This window comes from Petromyzon marinus, unplaced genomic scaffold, assembly GCF_048934315.1.
Source record: "Petromyzon marinus isolate PM22_M1 ecotype Great Lakes invasive population unplaced genomic scaffold, UKy_Petmar_22M1.pri1.0 PM_Scaffold_7, whole genome shotgun sequence".
Classification (NCBI taxonomy): Eukaryota; Metazoa; Chordata; class Hyperoartia; order Petromyzontiformes; family Petromyzontidae; genus Petromyzon; species Petromyzon marinus.
This window is the reverse complement of record NW_027423677.1, coordinates 1,393,167-1,407,040: the sequence shown is the minus strand read 5'-3', so window position 1 is coordinate 1,407,040 and position 13,874 is coordinate 1,393,167. Positions and strand designations below refer to the sequence as shown.

At 46.8% G+C, this 13,874-nt stretch overlaps 2 protein-coding genes across 2 annotated transcripts; both read left to right on the top strand.

Moving 5' to 3' along the window:
- Positions 1-8,164: 8,164 nt before the first annotated feature.
- Positions 8,165-10,861, top strand: LOC142923773 (exosome complex exonuclease RRP44-like). The gene is made up of 2 exons (XM_076064753.1): positions 8,165-8,312; positions 10,018-10,861. Exons 1-2 carry the CDS (start codon positions 8,169-8,171, stop codon positions 10,237-10,239), a joined length of 366 nt encoding a protein of 121 aa, XP_075920868.1. The 5' UTR covers positions 8,165-8,168; the 3' UTR covers positions 10,240-10,861.
- A 1,024-nt stretch (positions 10,862-11,885) lies between these two features.
- Positions 11,886-13,635, top strand: LOC142923786 (exosome complex exonuclease RRP44-like). Its single transcript, XM_076064765.1, has 2 exons — positions 11,886-12,059; positions 13,462-13,635. Exons 1-2 carry the CDS (start codon positions 11,886-11,888, stop codon positions 13,633-13,635), a joined length of 348 nt encoding a protein of 115 aa, XP_075920880.1.
- The last annotated feature ends 239 nt before the right edge of the window (positions 13,636-13,874 follow it).

Here is a 13,874-nt window from a genome sequence, read left to right as displayed (position 1 = left end):
CACGGTGAATTGGAAGTCAGGGTGGATGAGCTGGCACCACTGTGATTTTTTTGTTTGAAAGCATGGCAAACTCACCTGTGATTCAACCTAGGTTATTAAGGTGTTGTAAGTTGATAGTCTCAGCCCAGTCACCAATAACTGCACCAAAAACGATATTAAATTTGGTCGTGCACTTCGATTGTTTAATTTCCATCTCTGAGAAAACTACTGCGTTTGACTGCCATGTGATGAACATTACTTTGATTGGCAGAGTGGTTGGAAAAGCACTGCCCCCCTACAATTTGGACCGCATTTCACTTCATTGGATCTTAGAAGTAACTCTGTTATGTCTGCTCCTGTGGGTCGTCCTTGACCACGAAGGGTGGTATATATTACTTGTCTTGTGTGATACCATTAACACAATGAGAAAAAAAATTGGTGAAAAGCTAAATATATTGTTAAGATGTATTATTTGGGTTGTATCTTTGTTTAAACAGATGCCGGTTAATATTCTACATCATGAACGTTAGGTACAAGGTTGGCATTGTGGTTGTGCTTTTCATACCTATTTGCCACTGCACAACCGAGCGGCACCATGGCTGGCACGGTTTTGTAGGCTGCAGGTTGTTTATCCACTGCAAAAGCGGATCCATGCCATGGACGGTCAATGCTTTGAACAATTCTAGGCACATGCAAATGACGCTGTGGTGCCAGGTCCCCTTTTTGTACCGACTGCCGTCACACAATTAACGTGTCGCTAGCCCCGCCCCTGGCCCTGCTCGGCTTCCGGATAGATTTGGATGCCTTGTGGGGCCAGCATATCACGGTTTGGTTCTGGTTCGACACGGCAAAAAGCCAGTGGGTGACCACAGACACCTCGAGAGCTCTGCGCTGTCTGGGTTCCAATGTACCAGTGGAAAAGGGATACCGGTGACGATTGGCCACGTATGTGCATATGCATGTTGAACTTCTTCCGTACCATACGTAGACAACCGTGCTAATCGTCGGTGTGCTTGTGCAGGGCCATTTTGTGCGCTCTCTGGGCGAATGTGGGGATAAGGAGACGGAGACAGAGGTGCTGCTGCTGGAGCACGACGTGCCACACCAGCCCTTCAGCCAGGCCGTACTTGCATGCCTGCCCCCTCCCACGTTCAGCATCACAGCAGAGGTACGCATGAGACGTGTGACGATATGTCAATTCATCGATTGAGTTCAATTCTTACGCCTGCGGTGTGTTGGTGTGCTTGGTCGTGCATGTGAGAATCCTTTACTTCAATGTTCTTTATTACAAGGCCCACGGGCCACTGGTGGCCCCTGGGTGGCCTTTGGTGTGGCCCATGACGTGTGGCCCCCGACGTATAGGCCCCCGACAATAGACAAATGCGAAAACACCCCCCATCATCATCATCGTGCTGTCAAACCTCAACAGTTTCAAGATGTTTGGCCTGCGTAGAATACCTTCTAGAGGGCCTCTTTGGAGCTGTCCCTCCAGTCGAGGTCCTTCCACTGCACTGGCATGAACGAGAAGCCACGGGGCTCTACACCTTTACCGCAGACCGTATATAGAAAAGCCGTCGACCTGAAAGAAAGTCGATGGCTCGGACACATCATCGTAAGAAGAGAGGAAATTCACATCGGAGGAAGGAAGGCAACGGACTTATGGAAGCACCAGGGCGGAGACCCAAGAGGCAGGCCTCGAGAGATGCGGATCAAAGTGGTGAGCCAGGATGTGGAGGACTCTGCAGTGGCCGTGGAGATGGTCCAGTACAGAAATGAATGGAGCAAGGGGACTACAGACTTTTCTCTTATAACGCTGTACTTGCGTTCCTGAAGAACACCGAATTGTGGAAAAATCGCATAATTAATAATATAGGGTAAAGGACAGTCCGCAAATACGTGAGATGCGTACGCAGGCTTAACAAAGACTTTGGGTACGTGAGTAGCATCTAGAAGCATCCAGCATCATCCCGCTGTGTGATGCTACACCGAGGCAACCGTACAACCGCTTATTCTGCCTCGCACAACGCAGTTCTGTTCACTCGATCGCCTTTTATCCAATTCACATCCATGTTATGAAAAAAATGTGTTCCCTAATGCATTCATCGCATTATATCTAATTCACGATATGAAAACACGCAGAGTCATAGGAGAACGGACTGTACTTTCAAAATATTCAGTCGCCTATTGAGAAGATAGAACGCCATTAGAATGAAGTTGGTTTACCCATGTATGGCTCACCCTGTGTTTTGGTTGTTGGAAGGCAGCGTTTTGTTGAACCTGGTGCTGTGTGTGTCCCGTACAAGGACCAGGCTGGCAGGGAGGACCTCCGTGCATTGTCCATCTGCAGCGTGGATCCTCCAGGCTGCACAGACATCGACGATGCCCTACACTGCAAACCGCTCGACAATGGGAACACCGAGGTATTCATTTGGTGGTGGTAATCGTGGTCACGGTCGCGGTAATTCGTGCCTATTCCTTTCATGGTTTTGTCAATGCTAGCGGAGATGACAAGGGGAGTTTAGTGGCACAATGATAAGTGCACTGCACATTCATCCTGTCAAGCTGGTTTAGATTCCCAGTCATGGCTAACACCGGTACAGAGTGATATCTAAAAAAACTGCCCAAGTTCTCCCCTTCACCACCTGCATTGACCATCGTAATAAAGCAAGGTCAAATGACAATCGCGACCCATTACGGCATGGAGAAGCCCTCATCCTGCAGTGGATTGACAAAGGGGTGGACAATATTCCTGTTTTTAAGTTTCCAAACATTGTTGCCTTAGTGCCCGTATTCTTGGTCTCTGCTCAGCTCAGGACTGACTTCAACATGGCTCGGTTCTGGCTTGATCTGCTCCGTTGCCTCCAAAGAAGCATGAGTGGCTCAGCTGTGCCTTGGCTCACGCTCAGCTCACGGAAATTCTGAGCGTGGCTGGGAGCATGCAGAGATATACGAGGAGGCACAAGGGACACAGAGGCTCAGGGCTGGAACCATGCTTAGAGGCAGCTCTGGTTTTAAGCGTTGCTTTGATGTGGCTTATTGAGAATTAGAATATTTATACTGGAGGAATCCGATGAGCTATAAAGCTATTTTTCACATGTCCAGTAGAGGCGGGTAAGAACGTTATAACAACAAACAGTACAAAAACATAATAGTAGTGCAAAGTACAAGAAAGATAAACAAATAACCCAAACACAAACAAATACAACGAAACCATCCCCATCCTACCAGGCAAAGCCCACTGAGGTATTGATTTATTTTTGATTAGTGAACTAGCCACAAATGAATAGCTCAACAAAGTGGCCCATCATTTGGACATTTATAGCAGCCAAAATAATAGAAATAATCTCAATGCATGTTGCGCGAGAGCCAAGCCTGAGCCAAGCCATGGCTAAGACCCCACTGGCCTAAGTGTCCACGTCACTGGCCGAATGCCTGGTTCACAATGAATGCACCAGGTAGTAATGGATGTGCATTTCATTTCATATTATTGTGCTTTGGTTGGAGTGGCTATGGTGGAGGTTATGCATGCATGTGGAGTGAGCGACTTCCGACAGACGTCTAGTAGAAGGCTTCTTATTTATTAAAAGCACACAGGGCGATACACTTTGTAATGCGGCTACACCTAGGCTGTACAAGCACGCAGCCCATCTCCATCCTGCGTAGCTACGCTGGCTGGTTGACGAGCGTAGCGGCGGAGACAGAGCTGCTCTTGCAGAAGAACCAGCCACGTGGTCGAAGACGAAGAGATGACGACGGTAGCGACGCAACCAGGACCCAGACCCCACGCTAACAGCTCCGAAGCTCTGATTCGGTGCTCTTTATATCTGCCTGGAGTGGCCAAGCTCCACCTCTGGCCACGCCCCCTTTCTAGAACCTTCTAGGCCCTTCGGGATGGTTCCCGGAGCTTCTCGACTGACTCCGCCGTTGACCTTTACCCCAGATACGCCCCTTCATAATAAGACGTTATGTAATGCAGCTATAACCTTAATTACCCTTACAGGCCGGCAGGTATCACCCTGTCATTACACATCCATGCATGTGAGGGTGGTGACGGTGTATTAATGTGTGTTCTAGGTTGGGGTACACATCGCCGATGTGAGCTACTTTATCCGGCCGGGGAATGCCTTGGATGAGGAGGCATCTCTGCGTGGTACCACAGTTTACCTGTGTGAGAAGGTAAGATGTGGATTTCTTCTTGCCACAATATCAAGTGTTTTACGACCCGCCGATTTCATCCTTTCATTCTTAACTTTACGACATGATGTAAAATATTATGATGTAACGATCATCGCGGTACCAGTTTCCCCACGACTGTAATTGTATTTGACATTTTCACCACATTTTTTTGCGTGCTTTTCAGTACTTCCCGTGTGAATAACGATAACTTAAAAATGAATTAGAATTAAAAAATGTGCAACAACAATGCTGAATATCTCTCATGATGTTTTAAACGAGGTGATTTTTGCGGATTTCTTATCATATGATGTACCGTGACATCATGAGCGGCAGGCTATCGGCGCAGTGGTAACACTCGTGCCTTGCAGCAAGGAGACGCTGGGTTTGATTACTCAACTCTTGTGCCTTTTTGCTTGCAGTTTTGTTTGTTCTCCCCCCTGTTAGTGAATGGGTTTCCTCTGGATTCATCAGATTTCCTGTAAATAAAACCCATACAATCTTAACTGGCATTCACGAAAACATCTCCTTGCTGAACACTTACCTGCAGGTGACTTAATCATGTGTGGGTTTGCTTGCAAAACACTCGTTGAGTTGGTGCATATGTATTTGACAGATTGTGTTTATTGACAGAGAAGTGGTTGCGTTTATATGTTTGTACGCCTGCAGAGGATTGATATGGTGCCAGAGTTATTGAGCTCAAACCTGTGTTCCTTGAGATTTAACGTCGACCGGTGAGATGCACCAACAACTGTTAACTCGCGAGTGCGCACATTGCAACCCATACTCAGCAGCTAACGTGCATTGTTGCCAGGTGCACATGTAATCCCATGATGCGTGGCACTGTTAAAGTGTCATTGTACAGATCCACACAAGCATGTGTACATACATAAGCAGCCAAACCAGGATGGCACAATGGTAACACGTGTCTCACAGCAAGAATGGCCTAGGATTGATGCCCGACTTGGTTGCCTTTCCATGTAGATTTTGTATGTTCTCCCCCTATTTAGCATGGGTTGACTCCAGGTTATCAGGTTTCCTCTCATCGCTAACATAAACGTGTTATGACTACTATGATCCTTAAACAAGAAAAGCCTCACTGAATCTCATAACTTCGGGAAGGTACTGCAAAGCTTTTGCAGTCGAACAATGGTTGCTACATATATATTCCAGTTGAGTAATTTGTAACAACCCAAACCGGTATTTGGCCAAACATCCCGCTGCTGAAAGAATGACTCGACTACCAAAAACTTGGCAAGACCCTCCAGAAAAAGAGTCTCGAGACTTTGCGAGGCTTTCCTGAGTGAACACCTGGAACCACTTCAATGTCGACGACTCCGCCACTCGACGGTGAATGGCGACGGTGCATGTGCTGTGCGCGTGCAGGCTGGCGTTCTCGTGCATATGGGAGATGACTCGAAAGGCTGAGATCATGAGCACACGTTTTACCAAGAGCATCATCAATTCCAAGGTGATTCCCCCCCCCCCCACAGACGTTCAGTTTTTGTAAAACTCTCGTTTGCTTTCACGTTTATTGTATCGGTGCCTTGCTATGTTAGTGCAGTTGAGGTTTCCGGATGGCTGAGAGGTCAGAGCGTTGAGCTTGCACCTCTGGGTTCACAAGTGTAGCGAGATGAACCGGGTTCACAAGTGGTAGTATGTATGTTGAACTTTTTTCGCACCGTACGTAGCCAACTGTGCTAATCGGAGGTGCGAGGTAGGACATCAAAGTAGTGAGTTGATGGTCTCTGTCCAGTCAACAATCACTGCACAAAACACAGGTTTTTTTTAGGTTAGATCGTGTAAATATGTAAATGTGTCATTAAACCCACCCCCACCCGACACAGCCAACTAATAAGGGTTGTCACGTGAACAGAACATGCCAAATCGTCACGAGTACAGCACACCGGTGTGTTGTACCAGTGACGAATTGGCCACGTTCTGTTTATGTGACAACCCTTACTAGTCGGCTGTGTCGGGTGGTGGCGGGTTTAACGACACATTTATGTATTTACACAATCTAACCCAAACAACCTGTATTTTTTTTCAGATGATATTGGTCACGAAAGCCTACGTGTTAAACTCACTGCACAAAAGACCACCAAATTACATTGCACTAAATTTGGATAAATTCCAGCTTTGAGAATTAAAAAAATATAAATTTTACTGTCTTTGGGTGAGCGTAACCCTCAGTGGTCATCGGGAGCCACGTAGACATCTGTTGAGTTCTGGCTTGGGCTTGGATCAGGCGTGGGCATTGTGTAATTGCGAGGACCCCATGGTTCACCCGTGGTGTGTTCATCGTATCCCCGCAGGCGTCTCTGACGTACGCAGAGGCTCAGCTAATGATGGACGACGCCGGGCGGAAGGACCCGGTCACCAGCAGCTTGCGTGGCCTCAACTCCCTGGCCAAGATCCTCAAGCAGAGGCGCATTCAGAACGGGTAACTCATTGTCAAGATCCTCATCCCCTCCACCGCCTCTGGAGCGCTGAGCAGTATTAATGGGTGCACCACATTTAGTCGATCGGCAGGTCGCCTGTGGCGTGGTAAAGTGTGGTTACTCCCGTGTCTTCTAAGACATCCGGCCAGCGTGGAAGAGTAGGCTAAAATACATTGAGAGGGACTGTAAAAGGGTGTATCTCTAGAGGGGCCCCCTCTTATGGGAGCACCCTTCTTCCAGCAGTGGCTTGAGCAAGCAATTGCAAGGCTGCACCTGTAGCTTTTTTTGACCCAATGATGCATGAGGCTTGGGTGAATATCATGCACAAACAAGTGTTACAGGATTCATACTCTTTGTTTTTTTTTCAGTAAAGTCACGTAGGTAAAACTATAAAATAAAATAACAACTAAATTAAATCACGACGTTTTGGGCGCAACACAAGCGTCCTTCTTCAGGTGGGACAACCACAGCCAGAAACAATTGCTGGAGTGGGCAAAAAAGGGCTGTTGTAACAAGAGGCTATATAGGTAAGAGAGTGGGTGGGAGCAAGGGAGGAGAGATAGAGAGGGGGGGTGTGGGGTAGGGGAAGTGGGGTGCTGCTAGAGGGATTAAAGGGGCGAGCACGGCAAAATGCCAGGGGGGGGGGGAGTGAGCGGGGCTGGGAGTGGGAGGCTGAAGAAGCTGGAGATGCGGAAATGAAGGCAACAATAAAGAAGTTAAGGTTTTACCTGGTTAATAACATCCTTCTAGATTGGAGTGTTACAGGCTGCTGCGGGGCTACATTGTGGGCAATAGAGGACAATGCAGTGACATAAATTGTTTTACTCTACTTAATGCTCCTATGTCTGTGCTCCCCCACCTTTGCCAACGCGTACTGACCACCACGGTTAAGTACGGTAAAACCACCCCACGACCCGCATGACATGGGGCGGCCCTCATCCAGCAGTGGATTGACTTAACGAGCTGTGCATGTTCAACTCAAATATCTGAGTTTGTGAAGTGTCTTATATTAAGATTCTGTGTTGTTTTGGCTGGACATGATAATCGCTCATGTCCCTTCTCCACCCGTAGGGCATTGACTCTGGCATCCCCTGAGGTCCGATTCCACATGGACAGCGAAACCCACGACCCGATCGACCTGCAGACCAAGGAACTCAAGTGAGTCTCGTCAACAAGACACCTCCCATGACTGCAATCCGACTGTTGTGCAGATCTCTCTATCAGAATCAAAATACATATTTCTACTGGAAGAATCCGATGAGCTATAAAGCTCTTTTTTCACAGATGTCCAGTTGGGGCAGGTCACAACGTTACAACAACAAACAATACAAGCACACGTTAGGATTGCAAAGTATTGGAAAGGTAAACAAATAACTTAAACAAATATACAAATAAAACTAAACTATTTTTATCTTACCAAGTAAAACCCTGACCACAAATGATAGCTGAACAAAGTGGCTTATCACGTAGGAAATTTATTATCAGCAAAATAATCTAAGATAAAGATTCTTGACCCTTGTGGTTGATGTGTTGTGGTGGCGGAAACTGGTGCGTGTACACAGGGAGACCAACTCGATGGTGGAGGAGTTCATGTTGCTCGCCAACATCTCCGTAGCGGAGCGCATCGTAGGCGAATTCCCCGAGTGTGCGCTGCTCCGACGCCACCCGGCGCCTCCGCCTTCCAACTACGACATCTTGGTGAAGGCGGCGAAATCAAAGGTAGAGTTAGAACCCCTTTTAACGACCACCCTTGTTAACTAATCGCTTAACAACGGGCCTCCATAGAGCTCAATGTGTAGGGTTAACCGACCATTTCTCTGTTAACGACGGGCTGTTGTAGGTACAGTAAATATAAATTAATGCCACGTAGAAGGGAAACATTAAAATAATACAAATATAAAACGATAAAATTCTCACGACGTTTCGACTGCAACACAAGCAATCATCATCAGCTGTGAAAACCACAACAAGAAAATTTGAAAAAAGTGCCAGTTATTTTTAACGTTAGCACCACGGAGAGAGATTTGACAGTTTGTTCAGATGGACGAGTCCATCTATGTTCAGAAAAGAGGAGGGGGGGGACGAAAAATAATGGATGCCTTCTGAAAGCCACCTTAAGCGTGATCAATCAATTAAGACCTGAAATGGTTTATCAAATCTCTCTCCGTGGTGCTAACGTTAAAATAACCGCCACTTTTTTCACATTTTCTTGTTGTGGTTTTCACACCTGATGATGATTACTTGTGTTGCAGTCGAAACGTCATGAGAATTTTATTGTTTTATATTTTTATTATTTTGTTGTTTCCCTTCTACGTGAATTTACCGAAATAACCAAGAATATGAATCCCTGCAGTCACGAAAGCTTTAAATCAAAATGAATTAATGCATTTATTAACAGTGTTTATTTTAATATGATGTGTTTATAATGTTAGTATCTTTATGTATTAATATCCATTGTTTAAATATTATAAAGTACGTTTTTTGGGTGAACAAGGGAAACTTTTGATGCTATCGGAACGAATTAAGCTTTTAACACATATTTCCTATACTCGCTTAATGACCAAATCCTTTAATGCTCGTGTTCGTGGAACCAATTACCGTCTTTAAGAGGGGTTCTACTGTCTCTAGATTGCTGTTAACCTTCCTTCAATATCATCATCCTCGCAAGGAATTCAGAGGTCGCCGGGTGGCTCAAATTTTAGTTTGAGGTCTTTTGGTTTAACCGGGTGAGAACTCAAGAGACCATAATAGTCTCATTTGCAAGGGTCACCTGGGTCACCCTATGACCCAGAGATTACAGCTGGACCCTGGCTTCAAAATCCAGCAGCCGCATTGAACATACTGTGTTATCAAGTGTAGGGAGTTGAAGGACTTGGCTCGTTTCCCAGCTACTCCACAGAAATAAGCATCAAAAAACCATCACGATAAATGTAGTACTGTATTTAATTTTAGATAAATTCCAGCACTGAAATGTTGAAATATCAGGTCGACTTATTGTGATGAACTTTATGCTCAAAATGGGTGGGAATGTGCTACCCCCTACTGTGAAGCAGAGGTGTCTTGAAACGATGTCAGTATTGGCCTGAGCGAGCAGTTGCAGGGCTGCACCTTTTACCTTTATCTTGAGATGTAGCCGTATAGTTTCCACTCGCCCTTAGAGGCAGAACAACTCAAAAGGTGTGGCGAACCACAGACAACGCTGGAAGGCAGCCAGGCACTGTGCCAGATGTAGATTAATCCACTTGCTGTACTGCCTTCTCCTGGCAAGTCAGGTTATGGAAACCTGAATGCCTACAGGAAGTGCGCTGAATAACGTTTTCTTTCCAATACACCACAACCCTTGCTGCTTCCCCAGCACTGAACTACAAGCCACGTGCGGGATAGTCACCTCACAAACGCCGGTGTGCCCGATTTTTTTGCGCAGAACATCGAGATCCAGGTGGACTCGGCTAAGGCGTTGGCCGAGTCCCTGGACCGCACGGCGGTGCCGGGAGCGCCACCATACCTCAACACTCTGCTGCGCATCCTGGCCACGCGCTGCATGATGCAGGCCATCTACTTCTGCTCCGGCATGGAGCCCGACACCCACCACTACGGGCTCGCCACCGCCATCTACACCCACTTCACGTCGCCCATTCGACGGTGACGTGCTCTGGCGTCAGGCACACGCGTGAAATCGACCTTCGCGATTATTGAGGAGACTGTTGTTGTCTTGGTGTGGTCTGGGATTGTGCTGCCTTTCCCAAGTTTAGGAATTTATTTATTAATTGATGTACTTATGCAATGTTAACTTGTCATTATGGCACACCTCCGATTAGCACGATTGGCTACGTACGGTGCGAATGAAGTTCAACATACAACTTGTATATCTTTTTTCTATTATTTACTATTAGTGATTTGTTTACCTTTCCTATTCTTAGCACTCCTATCATCTACCTACTGGACGTCTGTCAAAAAGAGCTTTTATCGCGGATCGGATTTCTCCAGGATAAAGATTCAGATTTTGACTTATTTTTCTAAAAGGTCCTATAAACGGGAAGTTTGGCCAATTCCTTAAATGGTTGTTTGGCTTGTGTTGGAGAAAAACTAGAGGATCCGGAGAACACCAACGCCTACAAGGAGGGTGACTGTGTTCCACGTGCAGAATCAAGAATCCATTGCCGTGTTGCAGCGGCGGCCAAAAGTGAATTGCAATTCTGCCATGGATCGCTAACGATTTTGTTGTGGATCTTAAATAAGAACACAGATATGAGCAGGCAGCAATTTGCGTTACATCTGATGACAAATAAAAAAAATCCTCAACAAAGAATTAAATTCATACATTAACAAAGATAATTTCCACCAGCAGATGGTGCTAGAACGTGGTATGTCCAGAGTACAGTATTCTATCACAACGTTAAATCCATCTGAGTCATTGTTTGCGTAGCTTTCTGGTGGATCGTGAAACCCGCTGAGATCCACCAGAATGAATCGCGGTGCTTGGTGGATTAATACCGCTGCTCCGTTGGCATCTCGTGGCCATACCGCAGCCTGTATCTACTGTAAATGTAATCTTCATATTAAATAGAGGCTACAACAAATGTGAATATTGTTGTTGTTGTCTCCCTGTACCGTTACAGATACTCGGATGTGATTGTGCACCGGCTGCTGGCCGTGTGCGTGGGCGCCGACCCCACGTACCCGGCGCTCACCGACAAGCAGAAGCAGCAGCAGCTCTGCAACAACCTCAACTACCGCCACAAGATGGCGCAGTACGCCCAACGCTCGTCTGTAGCTTTCCACACGCAGGTGGGAGGCGGAAGTGTGGGCCACGTGGAGCTTGCACGGCGTGTGCTTAGGCACCTGATAATGCGTCCATTCGTCTCTTGAAAACCATTTTTAAGGTCACGAAAGCAGGCATCGTATTGTGCGTGTAGTAAGAATCAATTGTTTTCTATTCGCACGCTTACGTGTGGTGGTGCCGTGGCTGTACTGGTTGGCTACACTTGACATTGCTTTTCAGCATTCTTCTGTGTTTGCTGAAAAACCTGGTCACTTGGTACATTTGCCCATGATGTGACAACTTTATTTGATTGGCTCTGTCAGGTGATGGAGGATTATAGTTAATACAATTGACATTGTACCTTCACGATTGAACTCAAAATAATCCCCATGACATGATGCCAAGAGCGCAACTGGAATTAATTAGCGGGGGGATGCAGAAAAATACCTTAAATTTTGTTAAGTAATTATGGGCTTGGTAAGTGATGCGCGTGTGTCTGCTCTTGGCCACGTAGCGGTGATTAACGGCTGATGTTGTTGTGGTCTCTGTTGTTCTTCAAGAGCAAGGGAGTGGTGAGCGAAGAGGGCTTCGTGCTGTTTGTGCGCAAGAACGCCGTGGTGGTGCTCATTCCCAAGTACGGCTTGGAGGGGACGGTTTTCTTTGACTCCAAATATCTCAAGCTCAACGTTACCTTCGACGAGGAGGTAGGGCATGTGTTCACTTAACCGGGAGGCATTGGCATTCCCGAACGGCTGAATTCTGCATTTAAACCCAGGACTGGCTTAATGCACTGGGACCCAAGCCCACTGACCATCTCTCTACGATTAGGTTTCTATCAGACACACAGACACTTGGTTTAAAGTGGAAGAACGCAGTGAGATACGAAGCTCCGTTTTTTTGCCATTTGGCAGTGTGGACTATTACAGAGGAAGTTACACCGGTGGATACATTAGAGCCGGATGGCTCACAGGGCTATACCAAAATAAACTGAAACTGAATTTAATGATGTAAATGCGTTTCAATTATAAAACGGTCACAATTAAATATGCTTTGGAAATAACTGCCATGACGGAGCCCGTATTGTCACGGAGAGGACATCACATTAAAAATACAGTAAAATCCCTCAGATCCGGAAGAATTATAGAGAAAATCTAATGCTTTCTGTAAACAATGAGAAACTCAAAGGGCAGAAAAGTACTTGTAGAATAAAAACAAATGAGGGAAATAGTAGTTGATGCAAAAAGTGATCTCTAGATGGCAAAAAGCACATGTGTGACCAGTGGATCCGGTCCTTTCCAGCATGCCTTGCATGCCGCATTACATTGTGACTCTGCGTGGATAATGCACACAGCCTAATTTGGACCAGAAGCTCAAAAGGGCTTCTCATGCCTGGTTTTCAGCTCGCGGTGAGGTGGCCCAAGCGGTATTGCATTCGCTGTGTGTTGTGGAGGTTTGCGTTTCAAACTCGGTGGCCACTCCGGTTAATACTGTGGTGTGTATTAAGCGTAAAATATTTACAGGCTATCCGCTTTAACAGTGTACTTTAAAAGATCCTGTAACGTTATTCGTGTGCCAGCATCATGGTCCAAGGTTGGCAAATTACATGCAAATTACTTATTTGGGGAGCACATATCAATCGTTCGCCTCCTTTTACAAAGACGTAGCAGTGACCTTGAATGCAAACGTTTTGAGAATCAGTGAGGCTTTTCTGAGTGACCCATGTAATAGTATGAATAATAACGTTGGGTTTACGTCAATCCGTGCTTGTGTGCAGGGCACTTGGCAGAGAGCAGTCAGCGGTAGTGTAGCGGTTAGCGCTCTGCGCTACGATCCCGCCGACTTGGGTTCGATTCCTTCGCACGGTCAACACCAGTGATGATTATCTGAACCGGTCCTGGGCCTCGCCTAGGTTGACTCGGAACTCAATTGAATGCCTGGTGCGGTGTGTAAACATCGCCACTGGGGAGACAAAGGCGGCCGGGCATGGCGCCGGCGACCCACCCCCTTGTGTGCCGTGCCGGCCTTCATCTGTGCTCCTCGCCAACAGCACTTGCCCCAACAGTCTGTTAAGGCTACATTGGAGATATGTCTTTGTGTTTTGTGTAGGGCCCCACGCTGTGCGTGGAGGGCATCGCGCTGAACATGTTCGACCGCGTGTGCGTGCGCGTGTCGCTGGATTCGTCCAACCTGCAGCACCAGCGGATCCGCATGCACCTCGTCCGCCCGGAGGTACTCACCGTGCGGAGCGCAACCTCGGAATACCACCGATTTGTATTGTGACCATGCTGCTGTTGCTGCTTGCTGCGCCAGCAGTAGTGCACAAAAAACAAACGCTCGCCGCATCGGAACGTCAGCGGGCCGAAAATTAATGGCACAAGCCACAGCAAAGCGCTTGTTGCCATGCAACCCAAACTGTGGGACCGTATAGTAAACCCATAGAGACACAGAGATACATAGGAGATACAGAGAGACCCATTATTATTCCTGGAGATTCATCGAGACTCATACAGATACATAGC